The sequence below is a fragment of the Neophocaena asiaeorientalis genome, unplaced genomic scaffold (genome assembly GCF_003031525.2).
Source record: "Neophocaena asiaeorientalis asiaeorientalis breed wild unplaced genomic scaffold, Neophocaena_asiaeorientalis_V1.1 scaffold357, whole genome shotgun sequence".
NCBI classification, from domain to species: domain Eukaryota; kingdom Metazoa; phylum Chordata; class Mammalia; order Artiodactyla; family Phocoenidae; genus Neophocaena; species Neophocaena asiaeorientalis.
In genome coordinates this window covers 2,732,344-2,751,503 of record NW_020173270.1, presented here as the reverse complement: position 1 = coordinate 2,751,503, position 19,160 = coordinate 2,732,344, and the positions used below count along the sequence as shown (strand labels likewise).

The window sequence follows — 19,160 nt, the reverse complement described above, 5'->3', positions numbered from 1 at the left end:
ATGGCAGAGGAGTAAGACGCGGAGATCACCTTCCTCCCCACAGATACATCAGAAATACATCTACATGTGGAACAACTCCTATAGAACACCCACTGAACGCTGGCAGGAGACCTCAGACCTCCCAAAAGGCAAGAAACTCCCCACGTACCTGGGTAGGGCAAAAGAAAAAAGAAAAAACAGAGACAAAAGGATAGGGACGGGACCTGCACCAGTGGGAGGGAGCTGTGAAGGAGGAAAGGTTTTAACACACTAGGAAGCCCCTTTGCGGGTGGAGACAGGGAGTGGCGGAGGCGGGGCAGCTTCGGAGCCACGGAGGAGAGCACAGCAACAGGGGTGTGGAAGGCAAAGCGGAGAGATTCCCGCACAGAGGATCGGTGCCGACCAGCACTCACCAGCTGTACCTGGGTAGGGCAAAAGAAAAAAGAAAAAACAGAGACAAAAGGATAGGGACGGGACCTGCACCAGTGGGAGGGAGCTGTGAAGGAGGAAAGGTTTTAACACACTAGGAAGCCCCTTTGCGGGCGGAGATAGGGAGTGGCGGAGGCGGGGCAGCTTCGGAGCCACGGAGGAGAGCACAGCAACAGGGGTGTGGAAGGCAAAGCGGAGAGATTCCCGCACAGAGGATCGGTGCCGACCAGCACTCACCAGCCCGAGAGGCTTGTCTGCTCACCCGCCGGGGCGGGGCTGGGAGCTGAGGCTCGGGCTTCCGTCGGCGCGCAGGGAGAGGACTGGGGTTGGCGGCGTGAACACAGCCTGAAGGGTGTTAGTGCGCCACGGCTAGACGGGAGGGAGTCGGGGAAAAGTCTGGACCTGCCGAAGAGGCAAGAGACCATTGTTTCGGGGTGCACAAGGAGAGGGGATTCGGAGCACCGCCTAAACGAGCTCCAGAGACGGGCGCGAGCCGCGGCTAACAGCGCGGACCCCAGAGACGGGCATGAGACGCTAAGGCTGCTACTGCCGCCACCAAGAAGCCTGTGTGCGAGCACAGGTCACTCTCCACACCTCCCCTCCCGGGAGCCTGTGCAGCCCACCACTGCCAGGGTCCTGGGATCCAGGGACAACTTCCCCGGGAGAACGCACGGCGCGCCTCAGGCTGGTGCAACGTCACGCTGGCCTCTGCCGCCGCAGGCTCGCCCCGCACTCCGTGCCCCTCCCTCCCCACGGCCTGAGTGAGCCAGAGCCCCCAATCAGCCGCTACTTTAACCCTGTCCTGTCTGAGCAAAGAACAGATGCCCTCAGGCGACCTACACGCAGAGGCGGGGCCAAATCCAAAGATGAACCCCAGGAACTGTGCGAACAAAGAAGAGAAAAGGAAATCTCTCCCAGCAGCCTCAGGAGCAGCGGATTAAACCTCCACAATCAACTTGATGTACCTGCATCTGTGGAATACATGAATAGACAACGAATCATCCCAAAATTGAGGCGGTGGACTTCGGGAACAAGGATATATATATTTTTTTCCTTTTTCTCTTTCTGTGAGTGTGTATGTGTATGCTTCTGTGTGTAATTTTGTCTGTATAGCTTTGCTTTTACCATTTGTCTTAGGGTTCTGTCTGTCCTTTGTTTTTTTAGTATAGTTTTTAGCGCTTCTTATCATTGGTGGATTTGTTTTTTGTTTTGGTTGCTCTCTTCTTTTTTTTATTACTTCTTAATTTTTTAATAACTACTTTTTATTTTAATAAGTTTATTTTATTTCTTTTTTTCTCTTTCCTTCTTTCTTTTTTTCTCCATTTTCTTCTGAGCTGTGGGGCTGACAGGATCTTGGTGCTCTGACCAGGTGTCAGGCCTGTGCCTCTGAGGTGGGAGAGCCAAGTTCAGGACATTGGTCCACCAGAGACCTCCTGGCCCCACGAAATATCAAATGGTGAAAGCTTTCCCAAGCTCTCCATTTCAATGCTAAGACCCAGCTCCACTCAACAACCAGCAAGCTACAGTGCTGGACACCCTATGCCAAACAACTAACAAGACAGGAACACAACCCCACCCATTAGCAGAGAGGCTGCTTAAAATCATAATAAGGTCACAGACACCCCAAAACACACCACCAGATGCAGTCCGGCCCATCTGAAAGACAAGATCCAGCATCATCCACCAGAACACAAGCACTAGTCCCCTCCACCAGGAAGCCTACACAAGCCACTGAACCAACCTTAGCCACTGGGGGCAGACACCAAAAACACTGGGAACTACGAACCTGCAGCCTGCGAAAAGGAGACCCCAAACACAGTAAGTTAAGCAAAACGAGAAGACAGAGAAACACACAGGAGATGAAGGAGCAAGGTGAAAACGCACCAGACCAAACAAATGAAGAGGAAATAGGTAGCCTACCTGAAAAAGAATTCAGAGTAATGACAGTAAAGATGATCCAAAATCTTGGAAATAGAATGGAGAAAATACAAGGAATGTTTTAATAAGGACTTAGAAGAACAGTAGACAAACAATGATGAACACACAATAAATGAAATTAAAAATTCTCTAGAAGGAATCAATAGCAGAATAACTGAGGCAGAAGAATGGAAAAGTGACCTGGAAGATAAAATAGTGGAAATAACTACTGCAGAGCAGAATAAAGAAAAAAGAATGAAAAGAATTGAGGACAATCTCAGAGACCTCTGGGACAACATTAAACACACCAACATTTGAATTATAGGGGTCCCAGAAGATGAAGAGAAAAAGTAAGGGACTGAGAAAATATTTGAAAAGATTATAGTTTAAAACTTCCCTAATATGGGAAAGGAAATAGTTAATAAGTCCAGGAAGCACAGAGAGTCCCATGCAGGATAAATGCAAGGAAAAACATGTCAAGACGCATATTAATCAAACTATCAAAAATTAAATACAAAGAATAAATATTAAAAGCAGCAAGGGAAGAACAACAAATAACATATAGGGGAATCCCCATACGGTTAACAGCTGACCTTTCAGCAGAAACTCTACAAGCCAGAAGGGAGTGGCAGGACATATTTAAAGTGATGAAAGGGAAAAACCTACAACCAAGATTACTCTATCTAGCAAGGATCTCATTCAGATTCAACGGAGAAATTAAAACCTTTACGGACAAGCAAAAGCTAAGGGAGTTCAGCACCACCAAACCAGCTTTACAACAAATGCTAAAGGAACTTCTCTAGGCAGGAAACACAAGAGAAGGAAAAGACCTACAAAAACAAACCCAAAACAATTAAGAAAATGGTAATAGGAACATACATATTGATAATTACCTTAAATGTAAATGGATTAAATGCTCCAACCAAAACACATAGACTGGTTGAATGCATACAAAAACAAGATCCATATATGCTGCCTACAAGAGCCCACCTCAGACCTAGGGACACATACAGACTGAAAGTAAGGGGATGGAAAAAGATATTCCATGCAAATGGAAATCAAAAGAAAGCTGGAGTAGCAATTCTTATATCAGACAAAATAAACTTTAAAATAAAGACTATTACAAGAGACAAAGAAGGACACTACATAATGATCAAGGGATCAATCCAAGAAGAAGATATAACAATTACAAATATTTATGCACCCAATATAGGAGCACCTCAATACATAAGGACAATGCTAACAGCCATAAAAGGGGAAATCGACAGTAACACAATCATAGTAGGGGACTTTTAACACCCCACTTTCACCAATGGACAGATATCCAAAATGAAAATAAGGAAACACAAGCTTTAAAAGATACATTAAACAAAATAGATTTAATTGATATTTATAGGACATTCCATCCAAAAACAACAGAATACACTTTCTTCTCACGTGCTTATGGAACATTCTCCAGGATAGATCACATCTTGGGTCACAAATCAAGCCTTGATAAATTTAGGAAAATTGAAATCGTATCAAGTATCTTTTCCGACCACAACGCTATGAGACTAAACATCAATTACAGGAAAAAAAATCTGTAAAAAATACAAACACATGGAAGCTAAACAATACACTACTTAATAACCAATACTGAAGAAATCAAAGAGGAAATCGAAAAATACCTAGAAACAAATGACAATGAAAACACGATGCCCCAAAACCTATGGGATGCAGCAAAAGCAGTTCTAAGAGGGAAGTTTATACCAGTACAATCCTACCTCAAGGAACAAGAAACCACTCAAATAAACAACCTAACCTTACACCTGAAGCAATTAGAGAAAGAAGAACAAAAAGACACCAAAGTTAGCAGAAGGAAAGAAATCATAAATATCAGATCAGAAATAAATGAAGGAAACTATAGCAAAGATCTATAAAACTAAAAGCTGGTTCTTTGAGAAGATAAACAAAATTGATAAACCATTAGCCAGACTCATCAAGAAAAAAAGGGAGAAGATTCAAATAAATAGAATTAGAAATGAAAAAGGAGAAGTAACAACTGACACTGTAGAAATACAAAGGACCATGAGAGATTGCTACAAACACCTATATGCCCATAAAATGGACAGCCTGGAAGATATGGACAAATTCTTAGAAAAGTAAAACCTTCTGAGACTGAACCAGGAAGAAACAGAAACTATAAACAGATCAACACAAGCACTGAAATCGAAACTGTGATTTTAAATCTTCCAACAAACAAAAGGTCAGGACAACATGCTTGACAGGCAAATTCTATCAAACATTTAGAGAAGAGCTAACACCTATCCTTCTCAAACTCTTCCAAAATATAGCAGAGGGAGGAACACTCCCAAACTCGTTCTACGAGGCCACCATCACCCTGATACCAAAACCAGACAAGGATGTCACAAAGAAAGAAAACCACAGGCCAATATCACTGATGAACATAGATGCAAAAATCCTCAACAAAATACTAGCAAACAGAATCCAACAGCACATTAAAAGGATCCTACACCATGATCAAATGGGGTTTATCCCAGGAATGCAAGGATTCTTCAGTATACACAAATCAATCAATGTGATACACCATATTCACAAATTGAACAATAAAAACCATATGATCATCTCCATAGATGCAGAAAAATCTTTCGACAAAATTCAACACCCATTCATGATAAAAACCCTCCAGAAAGTAGGTCGAGGGAACTTATCTCAACATAAAAAAGGCCATATATGACAAACCCACAGCCAACATCATTCTCAATGGTGAAAAACTGAAACCATTTCCACTAAGATCAGGAGCAAGACAAGGTTGCCCACTCTCACCACTATTATTCAACATAGTTTTGGAAGTTTTTAAATTAACCACTGCGCCAGGGAAGCCCCCGTGGTGATTTTTAAGTACAGACGCCTTATTATGTTGTTTAGTTGTTATTTGTTTATTTATAGGTTTCTCTCAATCCAGTGTATTTCTAATGCCACATACCTTGGGTCTCATAATTTAATGCAATAATAGGACAATAATGATGATAATAATAATAAACACTTCCCTGGACTCATCCTCCTTGGGACCCCCTGCCAAAAATAAAATAAAATAAAATCTGTCCTTCCTAAACCCAAAGTCTTCCTCCATAGCTGTTTTCCCATTTCTCTGCTAATCTTCAAGGCAAACATTTGCAAGGATTGTTACTGTTCAAATATTCCTCTCTCCCACGCCCCATTCTTTTCTCAACCCACTGAAATCAGGTCTGTTCCAACTACACCACCCAATCCGTGCTGTCAAGGATGTCCAAAATTTCTATTAAGCCAAATTCAACAGTTTTTCTTTTTAATCCTCATTTTACTTCACTGTGCAGTGTTTACTTCACTGTCCAGCTGACAGCTGTGCCTTTAAGACTCTACTTTCTGAGTGTTTTTATTTCTCGAATTTATCTGTATTCTTCCTATCTCACATACGTCTCCCTGGAACTCCTATATTGTAGCCTCTTTATTTTATTAACCTTTAAATGTTTGGTACTTCTGGGAAATTGGAAACTCTGACCATGGCAAAACTGAGCCCGCCGTAGACCAGGCCTGCAGAGACAGGCAAAACTGGGTCTCTCTCTCTTTTTTAAAATTTTATTCAATTTAAGTTGATTTACAATGTTGTGTTAATTTCAGCAGAAATTAACATACAGCATACAGCAAAATGAGTCAGTTATACATACAGTATATATATTCTTTTTCATAGTCTTTTCCATTACAGTTTATCACAGGATATTGAATATAGTTCCCTGTGCTGTACAGTAGGACCTTGTTGTTTATCCATCTTACATATAACAGTTTGTGTCTGCGAATCCCAAACTCCCAATCCTTCCCTTCCCCAACCCCCTTTCACCCAATCAAAACAGCAGACAGAAAGCTACATTTTTTTTAAATGAAAGCAATATAAGAGAACTATGGGTAATATAAAGCATGCCTATCTACACATAATAGGGATCCCAGAAGGAGAAGAAAGCTGGGTCTCTTGATGTTTCTAATCCAGCCACCGCCGGGGAGGTTTCCACCAAACCTGTTAAGATTGTGAGATACAGTTAGTCTTTGCCTTTTAATTTATTAAATTAAAAATATTGTGGAAAAATTAAAATAAATGTTTGGTGCTTTTCTTTCATGGTTAGTTCTTTTGATTTCCTGTTAAATTTTTTTTTTTTTTATATTTTGCCTCCCACAATGGAGATATTGGACATCTTCTAAGGTTTTGTGTTTTACCTTCTACCTTTAGATCTTAAATCCACTGCAAATTGATTTTTTATGCATATTGTGAAATAGGAGTTATGCTTCTTTTTTTAATATAAATATCTAGTTATGGAGCACCACTGACTAAAAGACTGTCCTCTGTCTACTTCTCTGCAGGGGCATCTTTGACATAAGCCAGAGTTCCATTTATCAGCATGTGTTTTTGCAGACTCTATGTTCTGTTCCATCTTTTTTATCTTTGCACACAAGCCACACACTCTAAACTATTGTAGTTTTATGCTAAGTCGATATCCGGCAGTATACATTCTCCACGTTACTTCTTCTTTAAGAACACCTTGGATATTCGTGATCCTTTTCATGTCCATATAAATTGTATTTGTTTTCGAGGTCATTGATTTTTGTTCTTTGGCTTACTTTGTGTTTATAGTGTTCTTTTCCTTTTTCTAATTTCTTGAGGTGGGAGTTTCGATGACTGATTTGAGACATTTCTTGTTTTCTAATATACATATTTAGTATTGTAAATCTTTCTCTTGTCACTGTTTTAGCTGCATCTCACCAATCTTGACATGTATCTTCATTTTCACTTGGTTCTATTTATTTTTATTTCCTTTGAGAGTTCCTATCTGAACCATGGATTATTTACAAATGTGTAGATTTCCAATTGTTTGGTGATTTTCCAGACAAAATTAATTTGAGATATGGTCAGAGAACATACTCTGTATGATTTCAATTCTTCTAAATTTGTTGAAGTTTATTTCATGACCCAGAATATGATCTATCTTAGTGAATACTCCATGGGTGCTTGAATAGAATGTGTGATGTTGGGTGACGTGTCCTACAAACGTCAACTGAGTGGCTTACAAAAGTCAATTGAGGGACTTCCCTGGCAGTCCAGTGATTAAGACTTCGCCTTCCAGTGCAGGGGGTGTGGGTTCCATCCCTGGTCGGGGAGCTAAGATCCCACATGCCTCGCAGCCAAAAAACCAAAACATAAAACAGAAGCAACATTGTAATAAATTCAGTAAAGACTTTAAAAATGGTCCACATCAAACAAACAAAAAAAAGTCAGTTGATACTGTTGTGTGATGGCATTGTTCGGTACTTGTCTATTCTTGCTTTCTCTAATAATACTATCAATTGTGGAGGGAGATGTTGAGAGGGGGTGTGGAAGTTTGGATTTGTCTATTTCTCCTTTCAGTAATATTAGTTTTTAATACATGTATACTGACGTTCTGTTGCAATTACCGTCTTCTTGATGGATTGACCCTTTTTTCACGGTACATCATCCCTCTTAGTCACTAGTAATTTTCTTTGATCGGTAAACCATTTTATTTGACATTCGTATAGACACTTGGCTTTTTTTTAAATCAGTGTTTGCACGGTGTAAGTTTCCCTCCTTCTACTTTCCATGTAGAAAAGAGCCCCATCCCATCCCACACTCCACCCTAGCCTTATCCTTGCCACACATTCGTCTCGGAAACCTGCCACCCGCTCCCAGCTCCGCCCCTGGAGAGCCACGCCCATCGGGCCGGGGGCCACCCACAGCCTGGTCCCCGCCCACGGCGTCCCTCTTCGGCACAGTCACTCCCAGGTGGATCCCACCCCACAGCTGACCCAGCCCACAGCCCAACCTTGTACAAACTAAGCAAACTAAAAGGCCTCGTCCAGAGACTGGGACGCGCAGGAGCCGCCCCCGCCGGCACACTCAGCAAGAGCCGGGACCGGAAGCGGAAGTGCGGTGGCGTCGGGGTAGGGGCCAGGGCCTGGGCCGGCGCGGGGGTGGGAGCTTGGAGTCTCGACGAGGGCAGCTGGTCTCCTGTTGTCGGGATGTCCTAGCCAAAGCCCGAATGGCGGGCAGGACTTCGTGAGCGGCGGGCGGCCGGGCAGAGGGCTCTGATAGGAGTTCGGGGAGGGGGCGTGGGCCGCGCGCAGCCCCCGGTCACCGGCTCCGGAGCCCCCATACCTCCCCTGAGGCCTCAGGTCATTCCCTCAGGTTGGAGAAGCTGTTGTTTTCAACCAGCTCAGGACGCGCTGCCACCTCCTCAGAGAGTCCCCCGCATCGCCCTCACCTATGGGCCATTCTGCGCCCCATCCCTACCCCAGGGTACTTTGAGCCATGTCTGGAGATGCTTTGGGTTGTCGCAAACTGGGAAGGAGAGAGGGCGTGGTGGCCAGGGATGATGTTCAACCTCCCACAGTGCACAGGACGGCCCCCACGACAAGGAATTTTCCAGCCCCAATTGTCAGCAGCGCCCAGGTTGGGAAACCCAGCTCAAGAGCCTTAAATGCTCCAAAGTCCTGAATGAACTGTGGAAATTGTTTGCAATTCAGCTGAGTCACGTATAGGGTCCCAGAGTGACAAGCTATGTTTAAAGTGTCCGGAGTCGCCATAAAATCTCTGTGCAGCGAAATGAGTTGAGCAAGTCAAATGCACACAATGTGACGCTGTCTTCTCCACTTGGGGAGCAAATGGCTGGCTAGGATTCAGGAAAACCCAGCCATGGTCAACCGTTAAATCAGTACATACACACACAAAAGGTGAATGGGGGGAGGGGGTCTTTCTATCCAATAACTGTATTACTCGCTATGAAAAGCCTCAAAAGCAATATTTGTACTTTTTTTTTTTTTTCCCAGACAAGCAACTCATCTCTGGAGCTCAAGCTTGTTTTGAAAATAGCCTCAAGTTCTACCTGTGCTCGCTGTTCTGTGGTTTTCTATGTGACCAGGTGAGTATTATGTGCAACTTATAACGACAGGTTCTGTTGCCGACCAGGGCCCTTGGACTCTTTAATCAATAGAAATCGATAAGAGGTCAGACGAGGAATTGAGGCAAGGCTTTATTGGGACTCAAGGGAGAGAAAACAAGTAATCAGTTCCCTTGCTCGCTCCCAGAGTGGGATGGAGGGCGTGCAAGCTGGTCCCTTAAATGGGGTGAGGGTGGGGGCAGATGAAGTATCATTGCTTCTAGGACCTCTCCACTGGATATAGCTAGTCTCTCAACCACTGCGCCACCAGGGAAGCCCTATATATGTTTTTTTAATCATGAATTTAAGATGATATTTCTAATTGAAATTTAACTTCACAGTGGTTTTTTTCTTCTTTGATTTTATATTAATCCCTTATATGTTATATTAAAAATATAGGTTCCTAATAACATTAATGTATTTAATGAATGATATTTTCCCTCAGTATATATAACAAATTACACTCAGAAATTTTGCTGTTCTTACCTGGCAGTCTCACTTCTGGAAAGATACTCTGAACATAGACCTCCCAAAGTACAAAACAACATATACACACGAGTTTATTCATGGGAGTATTACTTGCAGAAGCAAAAGATGAGAAACAACTCACACGACCGTCAGTAGGAAACTGGCTGAATTAGCAATGTGCTTTGTTTGAAAGTCAGGTGAAAGCATTCTTTTTCAAACTGTGTTGTAATCCTGTTTCCAAGCTGATGTGCAATTAGGCTCATTTAGTTATTTGTTTTCAGTTTTGAGGATTGCAGTTGTATTTTTCAAATATAGTTCCAAAGTCAAAAACATATAAAAAAACGTGTTCAGGGAAGTCTAGATTCAATTCCTGTCTCCTCAGTTATTCTTCTTCCCTTATTGGTTACCATTTACATACGTTTGTTTTATCCTCTCAGCATGTCTTTTGCATATACCTGTATAAGCGGGTAGGGGTGTATGTGTGTGCGTGTGTGTGTGTGTGTGTGTGTGTGTGTGTGATATCTCCTGGCCTTTCCCTTCTTATAGAAAGGAAACATTCCATACAGTGTTTTGTACCTTGATTTTCCCCCCTTATATTTACTGGGGAAAATGATCTCTATGAATACCTAGAGATATGCTTATTTTTTAATGGTCGCATGATTCTTTATTATGTGGATAGCCCATAGTTTATTCCACCAGTTCCCTATTGATGGTCATTTGTGTCATTTCTAGTCATTTGCTGTTATAAATAATGCCACATTAAAGAGTCTTACACGTGTCTTTTACTAGCTCTGTGTCTTTGAGATAAAGTCTTAGAAGTGGTATTGATGGAGAAAGAAGTAAAAGATTTTGCAGTTTTTCTTGATGGGGACAAATTTCCTTCTGTAGGAGTTGTACCCCAGCTGGGTATGAGAGTGCCTTTCCAGACAGACTTTTCAATAAAGGATTTTTCTTGATCTGATAGATAAGAAATAGTATCAGTAGAGTTGCAGTCTGCATCTGTGTTACTAGAAGAATATCACCAGGGAGTCTACCAAGGACATTGTCCTTGGATTGTTGTTGGTAGAAACCAGAAAACCAGAATGTACTGTGTTGAGTGAGCTATAGGGGAGAAAATGAGATAAAGTGGAAAAAAACTTTGGCTGACGAGGGAGAGAGACTGGGTGGTAACTGGAAAGAAAACGGCTCTTAGGATAGATTTATTTCACTACCAAAAATACCGCATTGAGGGACTTCCGTGGTGGCACAGTCGTGAAGAATCCACCTGCCAATGCAGGGGACACAGGTTCAAGCCCTGGTTTGAGATGCAGGATCATCTACTAAAAGTGAGGACGTATTCATTATCTATTGCTGCATGAAAAATTCTCCCAAACCTTAGTCACTCAAAACAAACACAGGAGGGATTGTAGCAACCACGTAGATGGGAAGAATGTGCCCCGAGACTCAGCACAGATGAGGTTTTAAGGTGGATGGAACGGTATCCACCATTGTGGGCAGAGGCAGATGCATTTTGAAGGAGGAAATGGTGGACAGGCTAAAGATTTGTCCTCAGTACCCTGGAGAGGGAAGTTGGTTGTGAAGACTTTGTGCTTTCCCGTTTATTCCAGAGCCCTGTCCTGAGTGCACTGTGGGGAAAAGAGGAGGAGCATCCTCGTTCTTCTGCTCCCTGTTGTTCAGGAAAACTTCCTGTCTGAATCACAGGATGGCGACCATGGTTCTGTCCCCCACTTGTGGTGGGCTGTGGGATCCTCACAGCCCAGGCGTTTAAGGCCCCTGCACCACAGAGCACATGCAGGGGAGGGGGCTGAGCAGGTGAGGTAGGAGTGGAGACTCAGGAGCCCTGAGGTCTCTGGTACCTGATTATGTGGTTCAGGGCTTTGAGACTTTGTGGTGATTTGAGTATCTGTGGAGATGTCACCTTGGTGGTGAATGTGCAGAAGCTTTTGAATTGTACCTCTGATTCTTTCTATAAACTTGATAAAATAACAATGATATCCCCGAACTTCAGTTTCTTCATCTGTGCAATGGGAATGATAATCTCTTCCTTGAGTGCATTAAGATGCTTGGCCCTCTCTTCTGGCTGTGGGTGAGGCAGGGCTGTGCTCTGGTTTCTTACGAAAGCTCTGTGTGTGTGTGTGTGTGTGTGTGTGTGTGTGTGTGTGTGTGTGTTGGGGATACAGTCAGTCACAAGTAGGTGAGGGAGCCTCCAGGTTTGTGAGTGTGAGAACAGGGGGTAAGCCTGGATTCTTGGGACATTTCTTCTTCTCCAGCTCAGTCTTCCCTATACCCAGCCTCTCACCAGAAAGGATGCACAGAGGAGGAAGGGTTGGCTAATGGTTTCCTGACAGACTGGTTACAGGTGAGTCAGATATTCCTGTTTCCAAATCATTATTCCTTTGACCAGAAGTTGGACTTGTATTCCTTCAATGACCTGCAGCATCAGAGCCAAATCAGGTCTTCAGGCATCTGATGGAGGGTTTGGGGCAACCCAAACAGTGTTAGCATATGTCAGCATTTACTGCAATGTAGAGCTTCCTCCAGGGTCACTGTCTACACCATGTTCTGCTGAGAGTTTTGAAGCAAAGACTTGACTGTGTCCTAAACTCAAGAAATTGATGATGACCATTGAGAAATCATTCATTCATTTACCAAGTGTTTCTCTGATTTTGACAGTATCCCAGGCCTATGCTCAAACTTGAAGATTGGGGGAAATAAGATTGCAGGAGCTCACACATTTTTTTTCTCAAAGGAAATGAAAATCACCTGCATGTTAGAGATGCATTGAACCTCGGGAGTGGGCATAAGTAGACAGGAGATGAGCGTTGAGGGCTGAGCTGAGAAGCAAATGAGAGCAGAGCTTAGAACCGTCTACACAACTTGTGCTTTGGGTTTCTCATCCCTAGTTCTGTCATCCTCGGCCCTTTTCCTCTCAACTTTGGTGAAGGTGGTCCTTGGCTAGCCATGATGTTAGTGATGGTTTAGGACTTTGTGACCTTCAAGGATGTGGCCATACAGTTTACCCAGGAAGAGTGGGCACTGTCGGACCCTTCTCACAGAACACTGTATAGAGATGTGGTGCTGGAGAACTGCAGGAACCTGGTATCACTCGGTAAGCCTAACATCATTCCTGCATTTATTTAATGACTCAGGTAACAAGACTTTAAAAAAAATTCATATAACATTAACAGATGTTATGTTATTACAGATCAGAAAAATTCACCATTTTACTATTTTTAAATGTACAATTCAATGACTTTTAGTAATGTCACAGTGTTGGGCAGCCATCACTACTATCTAATTCCAGAACATTTTTGTCACACCAAAAATAAACCCCATTATCATCGTGCCTAGCCCCAGCCACTGGCCACCATTTATCTACTCTCTGTCCCTATGGATTTTCCTTTTCTAGTCATTGCATCTAAATGGAATCATATAATAAATGGCCTTTGTGTGTGGCTTCTTTTGCTTAGCATAATGTTTTCAAGGTTCAGCCATCCTGTAGCATGGATTCATTCCTTGTTTTATGGTTGAATATTATTCTGTTGTGTATATCTAAACCACTTTTTGAGTATCCACTTATCAGCTGATGGACATCTGAGTTGTCTCTACCTTTTGGATATTGTGAATAGGGCTGCTGCAAACATTCACGTATAAATTTTTGCTTGAACACTTGTTTTCAGTTCTCTTGAGTGTATACCTAGGAATGGAATTGCTGAATCATATGGTCATTCTGTTAACTTTTTGAGGGCCCTCCAAACTGTTCTCCATAGTAGCTGCACCATTTACATTCCCACAACAATATATGAAAGTTTCAGTTCTCCACATCCTCACCAACACTTGTTTATTTTTCTTTTCTCTTCTTTCTTTCTTTTCTTTTTTTTTTTTTTACCATAGTCATCCTTGTATGTACAAAGTAGTTATCTATCTCATTGTTGATTTTATTTTTATTTCTTTAGAGAACAATGAGATCAATCATCTTTTCATATACTTGTTTGTCATTTGTATATCTTCTTTGGAGAAATATTTATTCAAGTCCTTTGCCCATTTTGGGAGGGATGGACTGATTTGTCTTTTTGTTGCTGAGTTGTAAGAGTTCTTTATATATTCTGAATGCTGGACCCTTGTCAGATATATGGTCCACAAATATTTTTTCGGTTCTGTGGATTGTCTTTTCATTTTCTTGAAGAATAGTTTTGCCAGAGATAGAGTTCTTGTGTGACAGGTTTTTTTGTTTTGCTTTCAGTACTTTGAATATGTCGCTCCACTGCTTTATGGCCTTCATGATTTCTGATGAGAAATCAGCTGTTAATCTTATTGATTATCCCTTATACATGAAGAGTTTCTTCTCTCTAGCTGCTTTCAGGATACTCTTTTTGTCTTTGTCTTTCAACAGTTTGATTATTATGTGTCTCGGTGTGGATCTCTTTGAGTTTATCCTGTTTGGAGTTTCTTAAGTTTCTTAGATATGTAGATTCATGACTTTCATAAATTGGGGAATTTTGGGGGCCGTTATTTTTTTCAAATACTGTTTCTTCCCCTTTCTCTGTCTCCTCTGTCTCTCCTGCATAAAAGGAATCCCATTATGCATATATTGGATGTCTGATGGTATCCCAAAGGTTTCTTATGCTCTGTTGTTTTTTCTTTTTTCTTTTTTTTTTTTGTCATCTTCAGATTTGGCAGTATCAATTGATCTATCTTCAGGTTCATTGATTCTTTCTCCTGCCAGATCAAGTCTGCTAATGAACTGCTCTACTGAATTTTCATTTCAGTTGTTGTACTTGTCAACTCCCAAATTTCTATTTGGTTCCTTTTTATAATTTCTCTCTCTTTGTGATGGTCTATATTTGGTGAGAATTCAGTTTCCTTTAGTTCTTTGAATGTGGTTTCCTTTAACTCTTTGAGCATACTAGAAATAGCTGATCTGAAGTCTTTGTCTACTAAGTTCTTTCCTAGGGGACAGTTTCTATTAATTTTCTTTTCCTGTAATGGGCCATGCTTTTTTTGTTTCTTTGCATGCCTCATAATTATTTTATTGAAAACTGTACATTTGGAATATTATAATATGGCAATTCCATAAATCAAAGTTTCCCCCATCCCAAGGCTTGTTGTTACTTGTTGCTGTTGGTGTTGTTTGGTGACATTTCTGAACTAATTTAGTAATGTCTGTGTTTGTTGTGTGTGGCCACTGAAATCTCTATTCTGTTAGCTTAATGGTCAGCTAGTGATTTGTCATAGATTCCCTTAAACCCCTGGAATCCCCAAACTCTCAGTCTTTTTAGATGATCTCTGTGTGTATGTAGGACCATGCCTTCAAAACAGGCAGTTTACAACTCTGCTTTAGCCTTTACTTCTTGCTTGTGCAGAGCCTGAAGGTCAATCAGAGGTGAGGTCTTAGTGCCTTCTCAGGTCTTTCCTGAACATGTACCCAACTGTATCCAGCTGTGGCTATGTGCATGGCCTTCTATATTCCTAGGAATATGTGAGAGCTTTTCAAAGCCCTTTTTCCCCAAAGCATCTAATTCCCTACTTTTGCTCCCAGACCTTTTGGTTAGTCTTACATTTGCTTCAATGATTTTCCCTTGCCCCAGGCAGCAGTGGCTGATACATTTAAATGTGTTCAACCCATGCTCTGGTCCTCCATTCCCTGTTGCCACCTCAGCCCTGGGAGAGTTTGAAGTTAGACAAAATAAAAGCAAACCCTTTGAGCCAGTCCTTCAGGAGCCACCAGATAGGTCAAAACAAACAACCACAATTCTTTGAGCACAAGATCCATTCTGCTCTCACCAATAGTAGGAACGCAGACTGTTGATTTCAGTGTGGCTGCCAAAGTGAGGAGCAGGTGATGAGGCCAGGGTTAGTGAAAATGTCACAAAGCTCTCTTACCAGATTCACCTTTTGGTCTTGATTAAGTATTTTCCTGATTGCTGTAAACTTATGACAACTTTCAAGACTTTCAATAAAGTTGATGCTGACAGTTTTTGCCAGTTTATTTGCTGTTTTTCTGTGGTGTATTGGACTCTGGGGGTTCGTTCCCTGCTCCACCATTTTTACTGACATCACTTCTCACAAGTCTTTTTTTTAATTCTTTTTTTATTGAAGTATAGCTGATTTACAATGTTATGTTAATTACTGCTGTTGAGCAAAGTGATTCAGTTATACACATATATACATTATTTATATATTCGTTTCCATTATGATTTATCATAGGATATTGAATATAGTTCTCTCTGCTGTACAGTAGGACCTTGTTGTTTATCCATTCTATATATAAAAGCTTACATCTGCTAACCCCAACCTCCCACTCCATCCCTCCCCCATCCCCATCCCCCTTGGCAGCCACCAGTCTGTTCTCTATGTCCATGATTCTGTTTCTGTTTCATAGATAGGTTCATTTCACAAGTCTTTTCTTAAGCACCTCTATGTACATAGGTCTGTGCTAGGAATTAGGCATACAGTGGTGAATGAGACAGATATGGTCCCTACCCTCATGGGTAATCTAATCTCTTCCCTATGAACTGAAGATCTATTCCATGCCCTGACTATGGATAAAAGTTTTGGGGCTTTTAAGTCTGCATTTGAATTTGTGCATGAGCTTCTGGAACCAGTTATCCCCAAATCACCCTAGATATATTGACTGAGGACACTTGCATTTTTTTTTCATGAAAGATAAGTGGTTACTATATTATTCAAATTTAGGGATAAATATTCCATTGCTCCTGCTGCTCATCTTCAGAAGTGTTGGCTTCAGTTTCACTGTTTTCCCCTACATAGTCTCCCTATATCATGTGTGCTTTCTCCATATATTGGTAATCAAATTGATAAACCCAGTCAGATCTCCAAATTGGAGCAAGAAGATAAAGTGATGACAGAGAAGAGAGGAATTACCCCAGACACCTGTCCAGGTGAGTACAAGGTAGATATGACTCCTTGTGAGGAATATCTCCCGTGGCTTGGGAGTTTAGTATTACCTTAGGAAATGTCCTGGGAAACACTGTAAAATGCCCTTTTTTTCTGACAAGGCCAAGACCATTTGGTATGAGCTTCCTTGTGTACTTTCTTTTCCTTTCTCTTTAACTTTCTGTTCATCATCTCACACCTTATTTTGGCTTCAGATGAATACCTAAAACTTCATACCCATGTCCCTCTTATTGCAAACCTCCTAAAAAACCCTAATCCCCTAGTGAAGGGTCTGCCTTCACTAATATATGCTTTATACCTTTTCTTTTCTCATCAACTTAAATTTATTTTCAATTTTTTTCAGATTTGGAGGTTCTACTTAAAGCCAAAGGGTTAACTTCTAAGCAGCATGTTTTTAGAAAAGAGCAATCTAAAGGTATCACAATAGTAAGAATTCTGATTTTCCACAGTGGAAAAATGCCATAAATTAGAAAAGCCACAAAGTTACCAAGAGAGTCATTTTCCCAAGAGAAAATGTTACCTCTGGAGAGATACCATGAAACTGTTGTGAATTTGGAGTAAAGTATAAGTTACCTCCAAAATTATTTTTTCTTTGAGCATTCCTACAAGTAATTGTTTGCATAAATGTGACTCAGATATTGAGTGTTTCAAACATAAATTGGTCTTAAACTTATCAGAAAATGCTCTGTGAATAGGATAAAGGCTTTGATGTGGCAAAACATCTATCTTTTTTAGCTTCTAAGAACTCAGACTAGCAGAAACCATATACAAGCACTCAGTGTAGCAAACACACAAATTATAATAATTTTATATATAACAGAGTCCCTGGGAGGGAGAATTCCTATGATAGCATTGAATATTAAAAGTATTGTAAATTATAGTTGTCATTCATCTCATAATCAACAGGAGAAACGTCTTCTTGGAGTGAAACTCAAGGAATGTAATCAGTGTTTTAAAGTCTTCAGCATAAAATTAAACCTTACTCAGCAGAAGACAGTTCATACTGAGAAGAACCCTGTCATTGTAATCAATGTGGCAAATCCTTCAGCAGCAGATCCTACCTCACTGTTCATAAGAGACTACATAATGGGGGAAAACCCTATGGATGCAACGACTGTGGGAAAACCTTCAATAATCCCTCAGACTGCATGTGAGAACTCACACTGGAGAAAACCCCTATTCATGTAACCAGTGTTTACCTGTTTTCCGCACCAGATGTATCCTCAAAAGGCACAAGAGAATTCATACAAGGGAGAATCATTATGAATGTAATCAGTGTGGAAAGCCTTCAGCATGAGGTCCTCCCTCACTGGGTGCAATAGAATCCATATGGGGGAGAAATTTATGAATGCAGTGATTGTGGGAAAACTTTTAGGAAGAGCTCACATCTGACGCAGCACGTGAGAACTCATACTGGAGAAAGACCCTGTGAATTTAATGATTGTGGAAAATCCTGCAGCAGTAGCTTTTCTCTTACAGAGCACAAGAGAACACATAATAGAGAGAAACCCTATAAATATAGTGACTGTGGGAAAACCTTTAATAATCTCTCATCTGTTAAGAAACACATGAGAACTCGCACTGGAGAAAAACCCTATGGATGTAATCATTGTGGGAAATCTTTCAGTAGTAACTCCTACCTTTCTGTGCACGAGAGAATCCATAATAGGTAGATATGAATGCAGTGGCTCTGGGAACGCATTTGCTGACCTCTTATCCCTCAGACATCTTGGGAACTCTTGCTGGATGTATAAATTATCTGTTGTGTAACAAATGAGCCCCCAAACTCATTGGTTTAAAACAACAGACATAATCTCACAATTTATGTAGGCCAGAAGTTCAGAAACAGATTAGCTATGTAGTTCTAGCTCAGGCTCCCTCATGAAGTTGCAGTCAAGATGCAGCCAGGGGACTTCCCTGGTGGCACAGTGGTTAAGAATCCTCCTGCCAATGCAGGGGATGTGGGTTTGATCCCTGGTCCGGGACAATCCTACACGCCGCGGAGCAACTAAGCCTGCACGCCACAACTACTGAAGCCCACGCGCCTAGAGCCTGTGCTCCACAACAAGAGAAGCCACCACAATGAGAAGCCCGCACACCACACAAAGAGTAGTCTCTGCTCGCCACAACTAGAGAAAGCCCGCACGTATCAATGAAGACCCAACACAGCCATAAATAAATAAACAAACAAAAAGATACAGCCAGAACTAGAGAAAGCCCGCATGCATCAATGAAGACCCAACACAGCCATAAATAAATAAAACAAATAAAAAGATGCAGCCAGATGGAGGTCAGCAGGAAACATAAAACATGAGTAAATATAAATAAATATTGACCATATAAAACAACCCTGTGTGGTTTTATAACTTCTTTGGAAATCTAAAATTTTTTAAAAGAATGTTCTAAAAACTCATTGAACCGACCCCCCCAAAACTAGGGGTGTTGGAGGAGACACAGCAAGTGACACCC

The 19,160-nt window shown here is 41.5% G+C and overlaps 1 protein-coding gene across 1 annotated transcript; it reads left to right on the top strand.

Annotated features, from left to right (window-relative positions):
• On the top strand, positions 1–18,678 carry ZNF557 (zinc finger protein 557). Its single transcript, XM_024746014.1, is given in 9 exon segments — positions 1–11; positions 8,180–8,310; positions 9,196–9,287; positions 12,049–12,132; positions 17,598–17,694; positions 17,697–17,825; positions 17,828–17,974; positions 17,977–18,030; positions 18,033–18,678. Coding segments are annotated over 9 exon segments (1,077 nt in total). The 3' UTR covers positions 18,365–18,678.
• The last annotated feature ends 482 nt before the right edge of the window (positions 18,679–19,160 follow it).